Below are 18,605 nucleotides of genomic sequence, written 5' to 3'. Positions count from 1 at the left end.
TTAAGGGTAAAAGTTTGTCGCCATTCCACGAGCGGGCGCAATTGTGAAGCGTCACATGTTGGGTATCAGTTTACTCGGCGTAACATTATCTTTCACAATATTAAAAAAAAAATGGGCTAACTTTACTGTTGTCTTATTTTTTATTTCAAAAAAGTGTATTTTTAAAAAAAAAAGTGCACTTGTAAGACCGCTGCGCAAATACAGAACAGAAAGTATTGCAATGACCGCCATTTTATTCTCTAGGGTGTTAGAAAAAAATGTATAATGTTTGGGGGTTCTAAGTCATTTTCTAGCAAAAAAAAAACTATTTTTAACTTGTAAACAATACATCTAAAAAAGAGGCCCGGTCCTTAAGTGGTTAAGTTGTCTAATAGCCATTCAAACCCCTTTGTGTCAACTTGTGTGCATGTTATCAGGCCAAAATTACCAGGGTATGTAATTTTTTGATCAGGGTGATTTGGGTAGTTTCTGTTGCCATTATGATTTAAAAAGAGTAAAAACAGTTGATTGATAATAAATGACTTTAGCCAAACAATAACCATGAAAGAAAAGACAAGTTTTTGTGTTATCATTCATATTCTCAGAAAAATGGCCAAGAAATCATAAATTCTGCCAGGGTATGTAAACTTTTGAGCACAACTGTATATGTTCTTTGTTTTAAAAATAAATGTGTAATACAACAGCGAGGCAAAACACAGGTACACCAAATAGTGCAGATCAAATAAATTACTAATTCAAGTGTATGTATTGCTCAAACTTTTTTTTTCAGTTTTGGATAGACTAGGGAAATGTTACAAAATTGCCAGCTTATTTTCTTTGGCTTTTTTTTTTCTCTTTTTTTTTCTCTTTGGGCAAATTTCCCTTTCCTTCCTGTCGCATTACCTTTTTTTTCTGTTAACAACTATTTATTTATTTTTATTTTGTTTATTTGTAACAATAGTCACCAGTACAAATAGGAGAAAAAATGTTCCCACTGGGGATACAGACCGCAATATAATTTTCCAGAAGGTCTGGCCCTTTCTATATCTATATCACACTTAGGCCGGCCATAGACTGTTAGGATCTTGACCGTGCAGCAGGTAACGGCCAAGATTAAAACCCTGTATGGACAGGCTTCAAGTTAATCGATCAACTTGGATAAAATCAGCCTGCCAGATTTACTTGTGATTTTCGCTAGCGGCTGCTATAGCCACTAGCAATAATCACTGTCTTCTCCTGGCAGGGGCGGCTTCCCCCAAACCCCCCTTTTGCTGGGAGGATGTAATGTCTCTAGGCAGAAGGAATTCCCCTGTCAGCACTGTCTGTGTTGATGGGGGAATTGTGCAAATTTCTTTCCTGCAACCCGTGATTGCAGGAAAGAAATTTGCACCATCTATGGCCTGCCTTACATAGTTCACAGGCTAGCACTTTCACAAGTGTAAATGGATAGGTCATTGGGAAAGTCCCTCCTATAGCTGTCATAAGAGAGGAACCTCCCTGTTGAATGAAGTCCTCAGGGTCCCAACCGGGAAAGCAACAGAAGCAAGCCAGTTCCGCTCTCTAGCATGATGTGTTTCATCAGTGCCTTTTCATCAGCACATATGCAGTAATAAGCTTTTGGGCAGTTGTGAGAAGTCTGAGCTCAAGCTGTACCATTATGTTCTACCGGCACCGCACTACATGTTTTGTGGAAAAACCTGATCTTCCAAAAAGTGGAGAGAAGTTGGAGGATCACAAGCCAAGGAATCGCTCTTTTTATTAAGATTACATCTATATGCTCAATACCTTTCTATTATATACCTTTCTATAAAGGACAGTTAAATAGATTTTAGGGCACCTAAATTGTTACTAAACCCACAAAAGTAAAATTAGACTGTATATGCAGTAAAGCATGCTTGTTATACTCACTGTGGAACCTATGGGGTTAATCCTCTGTATTGTGTAAAAAGGCTGTTTAATCCCGTCTTCTCTGATCCTCACCTTCTTCCACAGTCCCCAAACCATCTCCTTAAAAAACAAAGCCTTGGGGGCAAGCTGCACATGCTCATTTTGGTGTGTATTCTAGAGAGTCTTTTTTTTCTTGGGGGAGTGCATGTGATCATCACAGGGCTAATTAGCACTGTCCAGACAGAGGGTCAGGGGTCCTGCAGCCTCATAGGACAATCAAGGGAGAATAAAAACTCCTCCTACAAGCTTTAACCAGACACTGATAAAAGTCACAAGACTGCTCTAACTGCTGATGAGAAAAGATATTTAGCAGTTTTTATTTACTAACATAATTGCATTGCCATGTTCTGTGTACTGTGGGAGACCAGATATAGTGAATGCCGGGTCCTGGGTTTAGTAACATTTTAAGTAAACGATTGTGAAGACGTCTATAAACCTGGATGACATATAAGAATTACTGTATGTATAAACTTAATACCACTATAATCTTTTGCACATTCTACATTTTTGAAATTTTCACTGTATTTGTTTAATCGGCTTGTACTGTATGTACATGATGAGATTTGACACATTGCTAATTAGCACATTTTGACTAGATGGATTCATTTCAAGAAATGCTGCACTGATTTTTTTTTTATGTAGTGGATTCTTATCTTCAAGTATGTTAGAGAATTGATGGTGGAGGCACAATATCTTATTAGATCAAGGATATTGAGATTAGAGTTCATCAACTAATGTTAATCAATTTGCATTCTAAGATTACCGTATATACTCGAGTATAAGTCGACCCGAATAAAAACCGAGGCACCTAATTTTACCACAAAAAACTGGGAAAACTTATTGACTCGAGTATAAGCCTAGGGTGAGAAATGCGCAGCTACTGTAAGTGGAAAAGAGGGTCAACAATGCCCATTTGCAGCCTCACTGTGCCCATTTGCATGCCTCACTGTGCCCACTTGCAGCAATAGGTCCCCCGAACTTCAAACTCGGTAGTTAAGGGTTCCTAGATGCCCCCTAGCAGCAGCCAAAATTTGGGCTCTCTGGACCCAAAGGGTCCCAAAATGACATTGCTGCAGATGGACACAGTTGACCAACTTTGGGGCCCCGTATCTCAGGGCCACTTAGTGCTAGGAACCTGAAATGTGGTGTACAAACCCAGTGGAACTAGCACCACAATATATCCAAAGCTGGGGTTCCTAGCACTAAGTGGTCTCGAGATACAGGGCCGCAAAAATCAATTCAGAAAATGTCAAGCACTTTTCTGCAGCAGAGAATGACATTTTCCAAACCGACTTTGGGGCCCTGTTTTTCGGGGCCACTTTGTGCTAGGAACCCCAAATTTGGTGTGCAAACCCAGTGGAACTAGCACCACAATATATCCAAAGCTGGGGTTCCTAGCCCTGAGATATGGGGCCCCAAAATTGGTTCAGAAAATGTCAAGCACTTTTCTGCAGCAGAGAATGACATTTTCCGAACTGAACTGATTTGGGGCCCTGTATCTCGGGGCCACTTGGCGCTAGGAACCCCAGCTGGATATGTTATTGTGCTAGTTCCACTAGGTTTGCACACCAAATTTGGGGTTTCCAGCACCAAGTGGCCCCGAGATACGGGGCTCCAAATTCGGTTCAGAAAAAGACATTTTTTGCTGCAGAAAAGTGCTTGACTCGAGAGTATAAGCCGAGGGGGGCACTTTCAGCACAAAAAAATTTGCTGAAAAACTGGACTTATACTCGAGTATATACGGTAATGCCGCGTACACACGAGCGGACTTTCTATCCTACTTGGTCCGGCACACTTTCCGACGGACTTTGTCCGCCAGGTGCGCCGGACTTTAAAACGGACGGACTTGCCCACACACGCCGGGACTTTCCGGCGGGCTAAGTCCGCCCGTCTTTCCGACGGACTTTCGCCGGAGTTCCGGCGGACTTTCAGAATGAACGGACTTGCCCACACACGGACAAGTCCGTTCATTTTGAACGTGACTCAGGTGCGACGGGACTAGAGAAGGATGTCAATCTTGCCGCTTTTATCGGCGAGATTGACACCTTGCTAGCCCCGTCGCGGGGCATACCAGGCCCTTAGGTCTGGTATGGATTATAAAGGGGAACCCCGCTACGCCGAAAAAACGGCGTGGGGTCCCCCTAAAATCCATACCAGACCCCGATCCGAGCACGCAGCCTGGCCGGTCAGGAAAGGGGGTGGGGACGAGCGAGCGCCCCCCCCCCCCTCCTGAACCGTACCAGGCCGCATGCCCTCAACATGGGGGGTGGGTGCTTTGGGGGAGGGGGGCGCCCTGCGCCCCCCCCCCCAAAGCACCTTGTCCCCATGTTGATGAGGACAAGGGCCTCTTCCCGACAACCCTGGCCGTTGGTTGTCGGGGTCTGCGGGCGGGGGCTTATCGGAATCTGGGAGCCCCCTTTAATAAGGGGGCCCCCAGATCCCGGCCCCCCACCCTATGTAAATGAGTATGGGGTACATGGTACCCCTACCCATTTACCTAGGAAAAAAGTGTAAGTAATAAAACACACTACACAGGTTTTTAAAATATTTTATTAAACAGCTCCGGGGGGGGGATCTTCCTCCGGCTTCGGGGGTCTTCTTCCGGCTTCGGGGGTCCCTCCGCTTCATCTTCTCCCGGCGTCCGGTTGGTTCTTCTCCGCTCTCCGGCCTCTTCTCCCGGTGTCGCAGGTCTTCGCCGGCCCCTCCGCTCTCTTCATGTAGCTCTATTGCGAGCGGAGGTCCGGACTTCTGGGCTTCTTGGCTTCTTGGCTTCTCTTCTCTTCTCTTCCCCCAGATGTTGACACGACGCTCTCTCCGGCTGGACTGGTCTCTGAGGGCTGCGTTGTGACTTATATAGGCGGAGACCCCGCCCCCATATGATGTCACAGTCCTTGGGCATGCTGGGACTGTGACGTTTTAGGGGGCGTGGTCGACCACGCCCCCTAAAACGTCACAGTCCCAGCATGCCCAGGGACTGTGACATCATATGGGGGCGGGGTCTCCGCCTATATAAGTCACAACGCAGCCCTCAGAGACCAGTCCAGCCGGAGAGAGCGTCGTGTCAACATCTGGGGGAAGAGAAGAGAAGAGAAGCCAAGAAGCCAAGAAGCCCAGAAGTCCGGACCTCCGCTCGCAATAGAGCTACATGAAGAGAGCGGAGGGGCCGGCCGAAGACCTGCGACACCGGGAGAAGAGGCCGGAGAGCGGAGAAGAACCAACCGGACGCCGGGAGAAGATGAAGCGGAGGGACCCCCGAAGCCGGAAGAAGACCCCCGAAGCCGGAGGAAGATCCCCCCCCCGGAGCTGTTTAATAAAATATTTTAAAAACCTGTGTAGTGTGTTTTATTACTTACACTTTTTTCCTAGGTAAATGGGTAGGGGTACCATGTACCCCATACTCATTTACATAGGGTGGGGGGCCGGGATCTGGGGGCCCCCTTATTAAAGGGGGCTCCCAGATTCCGATAAGCCCCCGCCCGCAGACCCCGACAACCAACGGCCAGGGTTGTCGGGAAGAGGCCCTTGTCCTCATCAACATGGGGACCAAGGTGCTTTGGGGGGGGGGGGCGCAGGGCGCCCCCCTCCCCCAAAGCACCCACCCCCCATGTTGAGGGCATGCGGCCTGGTACGGTTCAGGAGGGGGGGGGGCGCTCGCTCGTCCCCACCCCCTTTCCTGACCGGCCAGGCTGCGTGCTCGGATCGGGGTCTGGTATGGATTTTAGGGGGACCCCACGCCGTTTTTTCGGCGTAGCGGGGTTCCCCTTTATAATCCATACCAGACCTAAGGGCCTGGTATGCCCCGCGCTCGCCGCAATAGGAAGATTTGTTTTTCCTATTGCAGCGAGCGCGAGATGCAATACCATCCCCTCGTGTCGCATTTGGTCTGTCGGACCAGCCTACACACGAGCGGGCTTTCCGTCGGACCAGCACACACACGAGCGGACTTTCCGCCCGAAACTGAGTCCGACGGAAAGATTTCAAACATGTTTAAAATCTAGGTCCGGCGGGCTTTTGGGAAGAAGTCCGCCGGAAAAGTCCGCCGCCGCCCACACACGGGCGGATTGTCCGGCACACTCTGGTCCGCCGGACCAAGTATGCCGGAAAGTCCGACCGTGTGTACGCGGCATTAGTGAAAAGTTTGTATTGTAAGTGTTTTGACCGATACACTAGTACACAAAGAGCATATGTTTTTAACCTGAGTTGAGCTTTAAGTATCTGCTAATTTTTATAGGAAATAATAGTTTTATTTAGAACCTTGCACGCTATTATTCATTCTTCCATTTTGTCCTACTATGATTTATTTTAAATTAAAAAACACTCCTTTCTTCAGGTATTGTTCTATGCTTCTGCTGTTTACTGGAGGCCTGGGACAGATCCTACAGGCTAACAACTCTGGAACGTTACTTGTCCACCGCCCTTACTTTGTTTTTAACAGTGCAGAGGAATTACAAGTTTTTCCAGGTATGTTGTCAGAGCAACATTGCAATACCAAAATAGATTTTTTTTTTTTTTTTTAGAAACCTTAATCGCTAAAGGTCAAGTCACACCACAATGCTGTGCGCTGCAGCACACGCTTTGTCGCACATTTTTTTTTCTTAATAATCCTGCTAGTTTCTAGACTTCTGGTCCTACGGTGATAACACTCCCTAATGAAGAGAAAAATTGTCATGCTAGAATGTGCACACCCCGTGGATTTTAAAGCAGAACTACGCTGCATCTGAGCACCACAAACCAAAAATGCTAGTTAATTCATTTGTAATTAAAGCAAACTCCTGCATTCATCCATGTTTCCATGCTTTATTCTGCTGAGAAATCACTTTGAAAAACCTCCCTGTAGCATTTGTCACTGTGGTCATCTTGAGTAAGGGCAAATGATTCATGTACAATTTACTTCCTGGAATCCATCTGCCATTATCTCAGGCATGCAGGCAGGAGGGCATGCTCAGCTAAGAAATCTCATCCTCCCCTCCTGAAGATGCCTCGAAAATTAGGATTTGCCTAGGCCTGAAAACCAGAAAGTAACTGAAGACTTGTAAAAAAAAATTAAAGCAAGTAAATATAATATATACTTCCCTATCTATTTACTAATGCTAGCAGCATAAGGATTAAAAAAAGTCTGTGTTGATTGAGAGAGTGAAGTTCCACTTTAAGCTGTAAATGGTAGCACTTCTACCTTGTAGCACTGGGACCCTCGGTTCAAATACCGGACAGGACACTACCTACATGGAGTTTGCATGCTCTCCCTGTTTGTGTGGGTTTACTCCAGGTAATCAAGTTTCATCTCCACACTTTAAAGATATGCTGGTAGAGTAATTTGTTTAAGTAGCCCTAGTGTGTGTATGTGTGTGTGCATGTGACATAGGAACCTTAGGTTGTAAACTCTTTGAGGACATGGACTGATCTGAATGTACAACATGTAAAACAATACATAAATTGTCAGATTACATCATTATGGAAACCAGGGGCCTACCTGACACTGACAGCCGCAGCCTTGTCCAGTGCCCCTATAGCCTGCAGCTGAATCAATGGATTTTTATAGGACCATCTGTGGAAGACTAAGAAAAGGCTCCCATAAAAACTTGGGGGTGTTACTGCATAGGCACAGCCAGTGGCAAGAAGATTTGGCTGAATGGTGTAACCTTTTGGAAGGCTGCAGTTCTTAGATTAAGGTAAATATGAATGTGGAGGGAGTGGGGAGATACTTTTTATTTAAAAAAAAAAGTTTTATTGAGTACACCAGACAGGGCAGAGCAGGACCAACAACATTTTGAACAAGAACAGGCTTATACAAAAACCAAAAACAAAAAGGGACAGCAACAATCAATATGGAAATAGCAAATCGGTTGGTGTCGCCAGTTCACCTAAATAAACATATGCTGCATCAATGTCAGACTTTATTATCGCCCCTAGTCAGGTGCACACAAATAGGTTTTCCAAATACAGAGAAAGAAATCAGAAGACAGAAAATGCAGCAGAGAAAATTAAGAGAACCAAAGCAAGATCAATAGAAATCGAGAGAGGGAGAAGGTAAGGACTTTGGGGAAGAGGGGGGGTGGGGAAAAAAAAAAGGGGGGGGGGTAGTTGGATGTGAAAGAGAATGGTTAGAGAAACATGCACAGTTAAAGTGGCTCTACTGGGGGGTCACAAAGGTGTTATAATCTTGAGAGGATCGGAAATCGTGCCAGTAAAACCATGTTTTGTTGAATTTTTCCTCTTTACGGTTCAATGCGGTCGTCAATTGTTCCATCAGGTTAATTTCGTTCACCACAGCTATCCACTGACCAATTGAAGGAGGATACGAGCATTTCCATTTTTGCGGAATACAAATTTTAGCGGCATTAAGAAGGTGGATCAAGAGGGATTTCTTGTATCGACGTCTCGACATCGGTGTAAGGTAAAGCAGGCACTGCGCCGGATCGTCTGCAAGTGAAATGTCTGTCAGTCTAAAAACCAAGCGTCGAATAGCGCCCCAGAAGGGGCGTACACGCGAACATGTCCAGAATACGTGCAGTAACGAACCATCAGGTTGTTGACAACGCCAGCAGGTGGAGGGAACAGACGGGTAGATCTTATGAAGGAGCGTGGGCACCCTATACCAACGAGTCAGGATCCTAAACCCAGCCTCTTGAAACCTACTTGCGATTGAGGAGCGGTGTGCAAAGTACAAAATACATTCTCTCTGCTCCTTTGAGAAGGCCCGACTCAGGTCACTTCCCCATTTCCGTAGATAGGGAGGTATAAAGCTGTCCTGAGGTTCAACCAGTAACCTGTACATTAAGGACAATAGATGACGGAGGGGAGCGGGATCCAGGTAGAGCCTCTCAAAAGCAGATGTGGAGGGACTAGTGGAGGGCACAAAATGTGAGGAGGTGAGAAAATGTCTAATCTTTGTTGCTCGCCATCTATCTAGAGGGGGCGATAGCATTGCCTGAATTTCCTCAATAGTGCACCATCGACCCTCGTGATGAAAGTCTTGAAACCTAAATCTGTTGCTCGCTATAAATTCCCTAAAAGTTTAAAAAGTCAGTGGTAATAGCCTTGTTGGATAAGATAGGAAAAAAAAAGGGGATTGATATCACAATTATATGACATACTATTTGATAAATTTAAAGGCTCTGTGTATATACCAGCAAAATTAGCCTGGACGGGCGACATAGGGCCAATTTCAGATGAACAGTGGGCACAGGCACTATCGGCAATACCTCAGGCCTCTTTATCTCCAACACAAAATTTAACACAATTATTCATCTTACATGGGGCACATTATACACCAGAGAAATTATTCAAATGGAAATACAGAGATACAGACCAATGTCCCAGATGTAAAGGGAGAGCAGCCAATCTAATACATTTGCTATGGAGATGTCCTAAACTCCATCGCTATTGGTCTGGGGTGGTATCTATGATTAATAAGGTATTTGAGACTGGGATGCCTATGAAGCCTGGGGGGTGCCTTCTAGGTATACTGGGTAAAATCAAGAATTCCGGGGGAATATATTGTTTCAATAAATAGAAGTCTATTCCAGGCTCGTAAACTCATAGCACTAAAATGGTTATCACCATACCCACCTACTGTAACACAAGTAAGGGAAACTTTAATTAAGGAAAAGTATACCTTCCTACATAGAGGCTGTTTAGGAAAATTTGAAAAAATATAGAAAAGGTGGTTTAAAATCTTGGAGGTATGATGAGAGAGGAGAGGATCAATGTACGAGTAGCGGGGGGGGGCATGGGGGCCAGGGGTGCCTTTTTTTTTCTTTCTCTCCCCTCTTAATACGGGCTGGGGTTGTATGCCGTTTGTTGTGTTTTTTTCCTGTTGTTGGTATATAAAATGAATAAAAAGATGATTTGATAAATTCCTTAAACCTCCTCCCTGACAAACTAGAAGGGAACTCCTGAGCGCCAATGAACGGTGACAGAGGTGAGGGAATGTGGGAGATCATCATGACACAACCCGTTTGGGACTACACTGTCGGTAGTAGCAAAATCAGTGGGTGGTGTTTCAGAGGTATCGATAGGGCAGAAGTCTGCCACAACAAGGTTAAAAGCGGAAAAGAGGACATTGCCTGCTCCACTCCTTCTCTAAGGCATGCTTGACCCAGTCTAGGGCTCTAGTTAAATGGACCGCGTGATAACATTTAAACGGGTCTGGGAACCCCATGCCACCCTGGTCTTTTGGTAAGGTCAGGATACGATGAGACAGTCTTTTTGCTTTGTAGCCCCAGAGAAAGTTAAAAAATTCCCCCCGGACCGAACGCAGGAAGTGGCTTGGGACCGTTATTGGCAAAGATTGGAGGAGGTATAATAATTTTGGCAAGCACACCATCTTTAAAATGCTGTTCCTACCGAACCAGGAGAAAGCATTCTTGTGCCAGCACTGGAGATTCAGATGTAGAGAGGTTAGCCAGGGGGTAAATTTCTCCTGAAAGACTGCTGACAACGAGGGGGTAAGAAAAACGCCCAGATATTTGATTTTTGTGGCGAGCCCAAGAGAAGGGGAAATTCTGTTAAATGTTGTTGAGAGTCTCCTTAGATAAATTTATGTTTAAAGCTTCAGATTTGTGTACATTAATTTTATAATTAGAAAGAGCAGAGTATGTCCTAAGAGCCTGCAATAAATTGGGGATGGAAGTCAGGGGGCTTGTTACAAAAAATAATAAATCATCAGCGTAAGCCGTGACTTTATGGTGTGTATTGCCTGTGCCGATGCCCTTTATATTTTGATTGTCTCTAATGTGAGCTAGCAGGGGTTCTAGTACCAATATAAATATCAAGGGTGACAACGGGCACCCCTGTCTCTTCCCGTTGCTCAAGGAAAAGGGGGCGGAAATTGTTTCATTGGCCCGAACTGCTATTGAGGGATGGGAATAGATTGCCTCTATCCATGACTCATCTGGGGGACCTAGGCCAAGGTGTCTCAACGTGCATTTCATAAAAAGCCAGTTGACCCGGTCAAAGGCTTTCTCTGCGTCAGCTGAAATCAACATTGGAGTTCTCCTGGACCGGGCCAAGTGGATAAGATTCAGGGCCCTAACCGTGTCATCTCTGGCCTCCCTAGAGGGCACAAAACCTACCTGGTCATAATGGACTAATTTGGGGACAAAGGAAATCAGGCAGTTGGCTAGTATCTTGGTAAATATCTTGAAGTCTGTATTCAATAAAGATATTGGGCGGTAGTTCGCACAGTCTGTCGCATCTCTACCCTCTTTAGCAATTAGAACTATATGAGCAAATAAGGAGTCCCTAGGGAGCGGAATCCCATCCAGGAGCGCATTGTAAGCCTGCAAAAATCGAGGCACCAGGTGCGAAGCCTACGTCTTACAATAAAGTAGAGGGAAACCGTCGGGTCCCGGTGTTTTTCACGTTTCCATACCTTGGATGGCAGTGAGAACTTCTTGTTCTGTAATATGGCCTTCCATTTCTTCCCTCTCCTGAGGTGTCAACGTGGGAACACCCGAGGAGAGTAGATAATCGTCTATTATGTGAGTCGGCGAGATAAATTCTGCACCCGCGGGGGCCAAATTATAAAGCTTCTCATAATAGCTGCGAAAGCAATTGGCAATCTCCTGAGATTTATAGATTTTTTGCCCCGAAGGGGACGTCAAGGAGGGGATATAGGAACGAGCTGTGGTCTCATGTAATGCACGGGCTAGGGGTCTGCCCGGTTTACCGCCAAGTTCTTAGAATAGCCTCCGAGAGTACATAAGTTTGATTTTTGCTTTAGCTAATAAGAGAGAATTAAGAGTCACGTAAGTTTTGTAAATCTACAGCCACGTCGCGAGCTAGAGACAATTTATGTTGCTTTTCTAGGGCTCCAATGCGCTCCAGGAAAGAATCCACCTCTCGTTGTCTGTCTGTCTTTCTTAACTTTAGCTCCCAATTTAATAAGGACTCCCCTGACTACACATTTGTGAGCCTCCCATAGCAAGCAAGGGGAGGACACCGAAGCCGCATTGGCTTTAAAGTAGGCTTTAATCTCTTCTTCCACTATTTTTGCATATTGAGGCTGCTGGATCAAACTCTCATTTAACCTCCAAGACCCAGGTTGGTGAGACCTGCCCCCCCCTCCCCAACATAAGTGTCAGTAAAATTGGTGCGTGGTCTGAAAGGGATCTCACCCCTATATTACTGGAAGTCACTAAGGGAAGGGCCGATTGGTGTACTAGAAAATAATCCAGTCTCGAGTAAGAGTTGTGAGGGGGTGAAAAAAAGGTGTAGTCCTGAGTGTCGCTATGTGCAATCCTCCAAGCATCCTCCAGGTGCACGGCCATCAAGGCTTTCTTAATCCGGCGCAGGGCCGCAAACGACAGATGAGAGGACCCTGTGGAGGTGTCCAACAGAGGATCCAAAGCCACATTTAGGTCTCCCCCCAGAATTAATTGCCCCTCTGTGAAGTCAATTTGTCTAAGCAGCTCTCTATAAACCCCACTTGGCCTATGTTGGGGGTATAGATATTGACTAGGGTTACAACCTGCCCGTAAATGGAGCCTTTCACAAAAATGTATCATCCCATATTGTCTCTGCGGATATCTGACACTGGCCAAGCCACAATTTTAGAGATGAGAACACTAACCCCACGAGATTTAAAGTCTGGGGAGCAGCTGTGGTAAATATAAGGGTACCTGGAGTTCCTGAGTTTAGGGAGTTTTGAAGCCTTAAAATATGTCTTCTGTAGACAGGCTACGTGGGCATGATTTCTCCAAATCTCACTGAGCACCTGCGACCTCTTCTCCAGAATATTCAACCCATGGGCATTTAGGGAGAGCAAAGTCACTTCTGGCATGTTGCTGAATGAAGTATCCCCTGTAAAACAAAAAACAAAAAAAAAATCTTTTGGGGGGGGATGAGGACAGGAGCAGAAGAAGGGGGAGAGAGATAGAGAGAGGGAGAGAGAGAGAGTGTGTGAATCAGACCACCTGTCGAGAGGACTCCCTCAAGAGAGGTAGCACAAACTCACAGCAATGAATGCACTTGTACCAGAAAATTCTGGTTAATTCAAAATCAATATGAGGTCTCCACCTAGAATACAGGTGGAGAGCGGGCCTATGTGGGGTGAAGTGTTGACCGTGGCGAGCCCGACAACACACATGGGCCATCCTGGACCATGGTAAAGTAACAATACGTCACAAGGAACCTTAAACGGAGCGATCTGGCTTGAGCCTAGATCTAGCCACTGAACCGCTCCCTGCAAAAATAATGGTAAGGTACACAAAAGAGGCAGGAGCTCCGACACCGGAGTACCATCTGTGCGCGAAGAAAGGTATTTACGATTGTCTAATAGGGTGCAGGGAGCAGCACAATGACTAGAAAGTCACAAAGCCTAGATCTAGCCATTGAACCGCTCCCTGCAAAAATAATGGTAAGGTACGCAAAAGAGGCAGAAGCTCCGACACCGGAGTACCATCCGTGCACGAAGAAAGGTATTTACGATTGTCTAATAGGGTGCAGGGAGCAGCACAATGACGGCCCCAGCCGGTAAACATAAAGGCAAACAGATCTAAGAAGTATAACCGGAATCAGGTTGACCTATTAGTATCCCAAATGAAACCCAGGTAACATGAGAACCTGATGCGACCCCTAAACAAAAAAAAAAAAACATGTCATACAGCCAAAGGGGCTGAGGTGTAGGGGGAATACCCTTATGTGAAGTCCTGCTGGAAAAGAAATCCGATACGGACTACAGTACTTCCCCAGGTGGCCGAACGTTGAGTAAAACTTGCTTGTGACTTCAACTGAACAAGTGTCGCTGTCGTTTCAGGTATCCTGGCCTGTAAAATTGAACATAACTAGTGCGCACCAGCTGAGGCAGACTGCCATGACTGTAGAGGGCAGGACTGTTGACTAAACCATGGAAGGTCATCCTGGGAAGTTCATCAGGCACAGGAAGGGTGTCACAGTTCCGGATCAGACGGGTGGCTGTGGGCCGGTGCAGAAGCAGCACTACGGGAACGGGACCGTCTCTGCCTTTGGGGCAAAGGATTGGACATCTGCGGGGCAGGATCATCAAAAAGAATATCTAGGCAGTTGGGAACAGAGATCGGCTCAGATCCCAAAAACGAAAAAAGCTCAGGGAGTTGTTCCGGGGACCGCAGGGTGAATTGGCGATTTTCCTTCTTCACTTGCACATGGAATGGGAAGCCCCAGGTATAAGTGGCTTCTGATTCTCATATAACAGTCAGGAGGGGTTTGACAGCTCTGTGCATCCCTAGGGTAGCATGGGACAGATCTGGCAGGAGTTGAATAGAAGCCCCATCAAAATCAATGGGACCCCTGTGCCAAGCCTTCTGCAGGATCATTTCCTTCACTTTATAATAATGGACACGACATAGAACATCCCTCGGACGGCCATTAGTAGGGGATATGCCCGAAGCCACTCTGTGAACTCTATCAAGCTCCATTTCTGCCGTCGGTGCCCTACCGAGGTAGGAATTAAAAATGGAGGTAATTGTCGCAGCAAGATCCCCAGGAGCCATAGCCTCAGGCAAACCCCGGACCCTAATGTTATTCCTCCTACTCCTGTTCTTGATATCTTCGGACCTTAGCCAGAGCTGGAGGAGTTGGGATCTGTGATGGGACACTGTGGTTTCCAATGCAGTGATGCGGGTCTCCTGTGCAGTTTGATTAGAGTCAATAGTAGTGACCGTATTATCAGTATGGGTAACCTGAGCCCGGAAATCCTCCACCTCTCTCTTGAGGGAGGATTCAATACGTTGAGCCCAGTGATCCAGCTCTTGCTTGGTAGGGAGAGTGGCCAAGCTGTGCTGAATCTGCCTGAGGGCTTCTAATGGGATATCTGCAGCATTGTGCCTGTCTTCAGCAGCGTCAGATGAGGGAGATAGACTCAGGCATGGTGAGGGCATTGGGTAACAGCCTCTCACCTCATCTGCAGCAGCCACGGGTGGAGCTGTGAGACGGGATTGTGGAGGAGGGCCGCTCTGGATTGCACGGCTGGTAGTCGGAGGTGCCGGCGTCATGTTGGCTGCGTCTGACTCCACGAGGTCCGAAGTCTCTGGAGTCCGGGAGGCCAAATAGCGGGTGATTACCGCAGATGTACGGGACCGCGGGACACTCTGAGACCTCCTCCTTCTGGGCATCTATCAGGCAACCGTGTAGGGTGATGAGACAGCCGTTGGATTAGCCCTGTGTGTCGGGAGCTCCGAGATCAGCGTCCGGACTCCACCATAGTCAGCCATGCCCCCATGGGAGATACTTTTTAAACAGGTGGTCGTAAAGTCAACATGGCGGGGGGGAGAGGAGAGCAGCAGATGACGGAGGCATGTAAACTCACCACGGTAATCAGGGCTCAGCAGCCATGATTACTGTGGTCAGCAGAGACAAGGAGGTCACAGGAACTGGCAGGTTCAACCAGATATTTTAGACCATAGCGAGGGGTAAATGACACAGCACAAGCACTGTGCTACATGCTTTAAAGGATCAGGATATATACAGTATCTCACAAAAGTGAGTACACCCCTCACATTTTTGTAAATATTTTATTATATCTTTTTATGTGACAACACTGAAGAAATGACACTGCTACAATGTAAAGTAGTGCGTGTACAGCTAGTATAAGAGTGTAAATTTGCTGTCCCCTCAAAATAACTCAACACACAGCCATTAATGTCTAAACCACTGGCAACAAAAGTGAGTACACTCCTAAGTGAAAATGTCCAAATTGGGCGCAATTAGCCATTTTCCCTCCCCGGAAACCCTGAAACTGAGCTGCAGCACAGTGGCCAAGACCATACAGTGGTTAAACAGGACAGGTTCCACTCAGAACAATCCTCGCCATGGTTGACCAAGGAAGTTGAGTGCACGTGCTCAGCGTCATATCCAGAGGTTGTCTTTGGGAAATAGACGTATGAGTGCTGCCAGCATTGCTGCAGAGGTTGAAGGGGTGGGGGGGTCAGCCTGTCAGTGCTTACACCAAACGTCGCACACTGCATCAAATTGGTCTGCATGGCTGTTGTCCCAGAAGGAAACCTCTTCTAAAGATGATGCACAAGAAAACCCACAAACAGTTTGTTGCAGACAAGCAGACTAAGGACATGGATTACTGGAACCATGTCCTGTGGTCTGATGAGACCAAGATAAACTTATTTGGTTCAGATGGTGTCAAGTGTGTGTGGCAGCAACCAGGTGAGAAGTACAAAGACAAGTGTGTCTTGCCTACAGTCAAGCATGGTGGTGGGAGTGTCATGGTCTAGGGCTGCATGAGTGCTTCCGGCACTGGGGAGCTACAGTTTATTGAGGGAACCATGAATGCCAACATGTACTGTGACATACTGAAGCAGAGCATGATCCCCTCCCTTCGGGGACTGGGCCGCAGGGCAGTATTCCAACTTAATAACGACCCCAAACACACCTCCAAGATGACCACTGCCTTGCTAAAGAAGCTGAGGGTAAAGGTGATGGACTGGCCAAGCATGCTATTGAGCATCTGTGGGGTGAAAGGTGGAGGACCGCAAGGTCTCTAACATGCACCAGCTCCGTGATGTCGTCATGGAGGAGTGGAAGAGGACTCCAGTGGCAACCTGTGAAGCTCTGGTGAACTGTGTGCCCAAGGGGGTTAAGGCAGTGCTTGATATAATGGTGGCCAGACAAAATATTGACACTTTAAGTCCAATTTGGACATTTTCACTTTCGCTGTACTCACTGTACTCACTTTTGTTACCAGCGGTTTAAACATCAATGGCTGTGTGTTGAGTTATTTTGGGTGACAGCAAATTTACACTGTTATACAAGCTGTACACTCACTACTTCACATTGTAGCAAAGTGTCTTCTCTTGAGTGTTGTCACATGAAAAGATGTAATAAAATATTTACAAAAATGTGAGATACAGTGTGTGTGTGTGTGTGTGTATATATATATATATATATATATATATATATATATATATATATATATATATATATATAAAATACATTTTAGGGTTACAACCACTTTAATGGAGTTTTTGCTTAATCGCAACACGACTAGTCTAGCATTTATAGAGTCTCTGGTAATATGCCCACTCTAGTTGTGTAAATGAAACGCTTTTTGCACATGCACTTTTTTTGATTACTAGTACCAAGGAACTACCTTTTTTGCACTTGCAATTTTTGCACATATATGAATTTTGGATCTTATTTCACTGATTGGACTATTATGGGCTTTATTGAATATTGTTTTTGTTTACATTAGCACTTTATTTGAGTTTGCGCCACATTTATTTCTATTTATTCTATTTTGTTTGTGGGGACATTCCTTTAATGTTGGCTTAATTTGGTTTGCGCATTAGTTTTTTTCCACTTTTACTAATTGTAACACTGCTTTGTTGGCCCTAAGCTGTCCAAAAGTTATTGACTTGCCCAGGTGAGAAAATTTCTTGCCAAATTTCTTGTGTCAAAATGAAGTCAAGCAAATCTTTAAACTGAGACATTTTGAAATTGCACCAAGACATGGCTGTAAAATAATACTTTAACCACTTGCCGACCGGGCCATAGCCGAAAGACGGCAACAGCGCGGTCGGCTAGTTCTGGGTGGACGTCCATGGACGTCCTCCCAGAATACTGCTCTCGCGCGCCCCCTGGGGCGCGCACCCGAGAACTTCCGTGACCGCCGGGTCCAGAGGACCCGGCGTATCACGGATCACGGTAAACGGCCGCTGATCGCGGCCGTTTACCATGTGATCGCTCCGTCAAATGACGGAGCGATCACATGTCAACAGACCGGCGTCATCTCATGACGCCGGTTCCTCCCTCCCCTCTCTGTACCGATCGGTACAGTGCGAGGGGAGAGGGGGAGGGATCGGATGGCAGCACCGCTGTGGGCTGGATGTGTAGTGCCCACAGCGGTGCTCAGTGACAATTGCTGTCACATCCATCCATCCCTCAATGCTCAGCCAACCCTGCAATACTCTGCATAACACCCTGCAATACTCTGCATAACACCCTGCAATACTCTGCATAATACCCTGCAATACTCTGCATAATACCCTGCAATACTCTGCATAACACCCTGCAATACTCTGCACTATACCCTGCAATACTCTGCATAACACCCTGCAATACTCTGCATAACACCCTGCAATACTCTGCATAACACCCTGCAATACTCTGCATAATACCCTGCAATACTCTGCATAACACCCTGCAATACTCTGCATAATACCCTGCAATACTCTGCATAATACCCCGCAATACTCTGCATAACACCCTGCAATACTCTGCACTATACCCTGCAATACTCTGCATAACACCCTGCAATACTCTGCACTATACCCTGCAATACTCTGCATTATACCCTGCAATACTCTGCATAACACCCTGCAATACTCTGCATAACACCCTGCAATACTCTGCATAACACCCTGCAATACTCTGCACTATACCCTGCAATACTCTGCATAACACCCTGCAATACTCTGCATAACACCCTGCAATACTCTGCATAACACCCTGCAATACTCTGCATAACACCCTGCAATACTCTGCATAACACCCTGCAATACTCTGCACTATACCCTGCAATACTCTGCATAACACCCTGCAATACTCTGCATAATACCCAGCACTACTCTGCATTATACCCAGCACTACTCTGCAATATACCCGGGCACTACTCTGCAATATACGCGGGCACTACTCTGCAATATACGCGGGCACTACTCTGCAATATACCCTGCAATACTCTGCAA

The 18,605-nt window shown here is 46.2% G+C and overlaps 1 protein-coding gene across 7 annotated transcripts in view; it reads left to right on the top strand.

Moving 5' to 3' along the window:
• ERMARD (ER membrane associated RNA degradation) overlaps positions 1–18,605 on the top strand; it is a 169,240-nt gene that overhangs the window by 76,290 nt on the left and 74,345 nt on the right. For all 7 annotated transcript variants that reach the window (XM_073627881.1, XM_073627876.1, XM_073627877.1 and 4 more), the window contains one exon: positions 6,257–6,387. In XM_073627881.1, coding sequence (XP_073483982.1) covers positions 6,257–6,387 — 131 coding nt within the window. The remainder of the gene's footprint in view (positions 1–6,256; positions 6,388–18,605) is intronic.

Source organism: Aquarana catesbeiana, linkage group LG04 (genome assembly GCF_042186555.1).
Source record: "Aquarana catesbeiana isolate 2022-GZ linkage group LG04, ASM4218655v1, whole genome shotgun sequence".
NCBI classification, from domain to species: Eukaryota; Metazoa; Chordata; class Amphibia; order Anura; family Ranidae; genus Aquarana; species Aquarana catesbeiana.
This window is presented reverse-complemented; position numbering and strand designations above follow the sequence as displayed.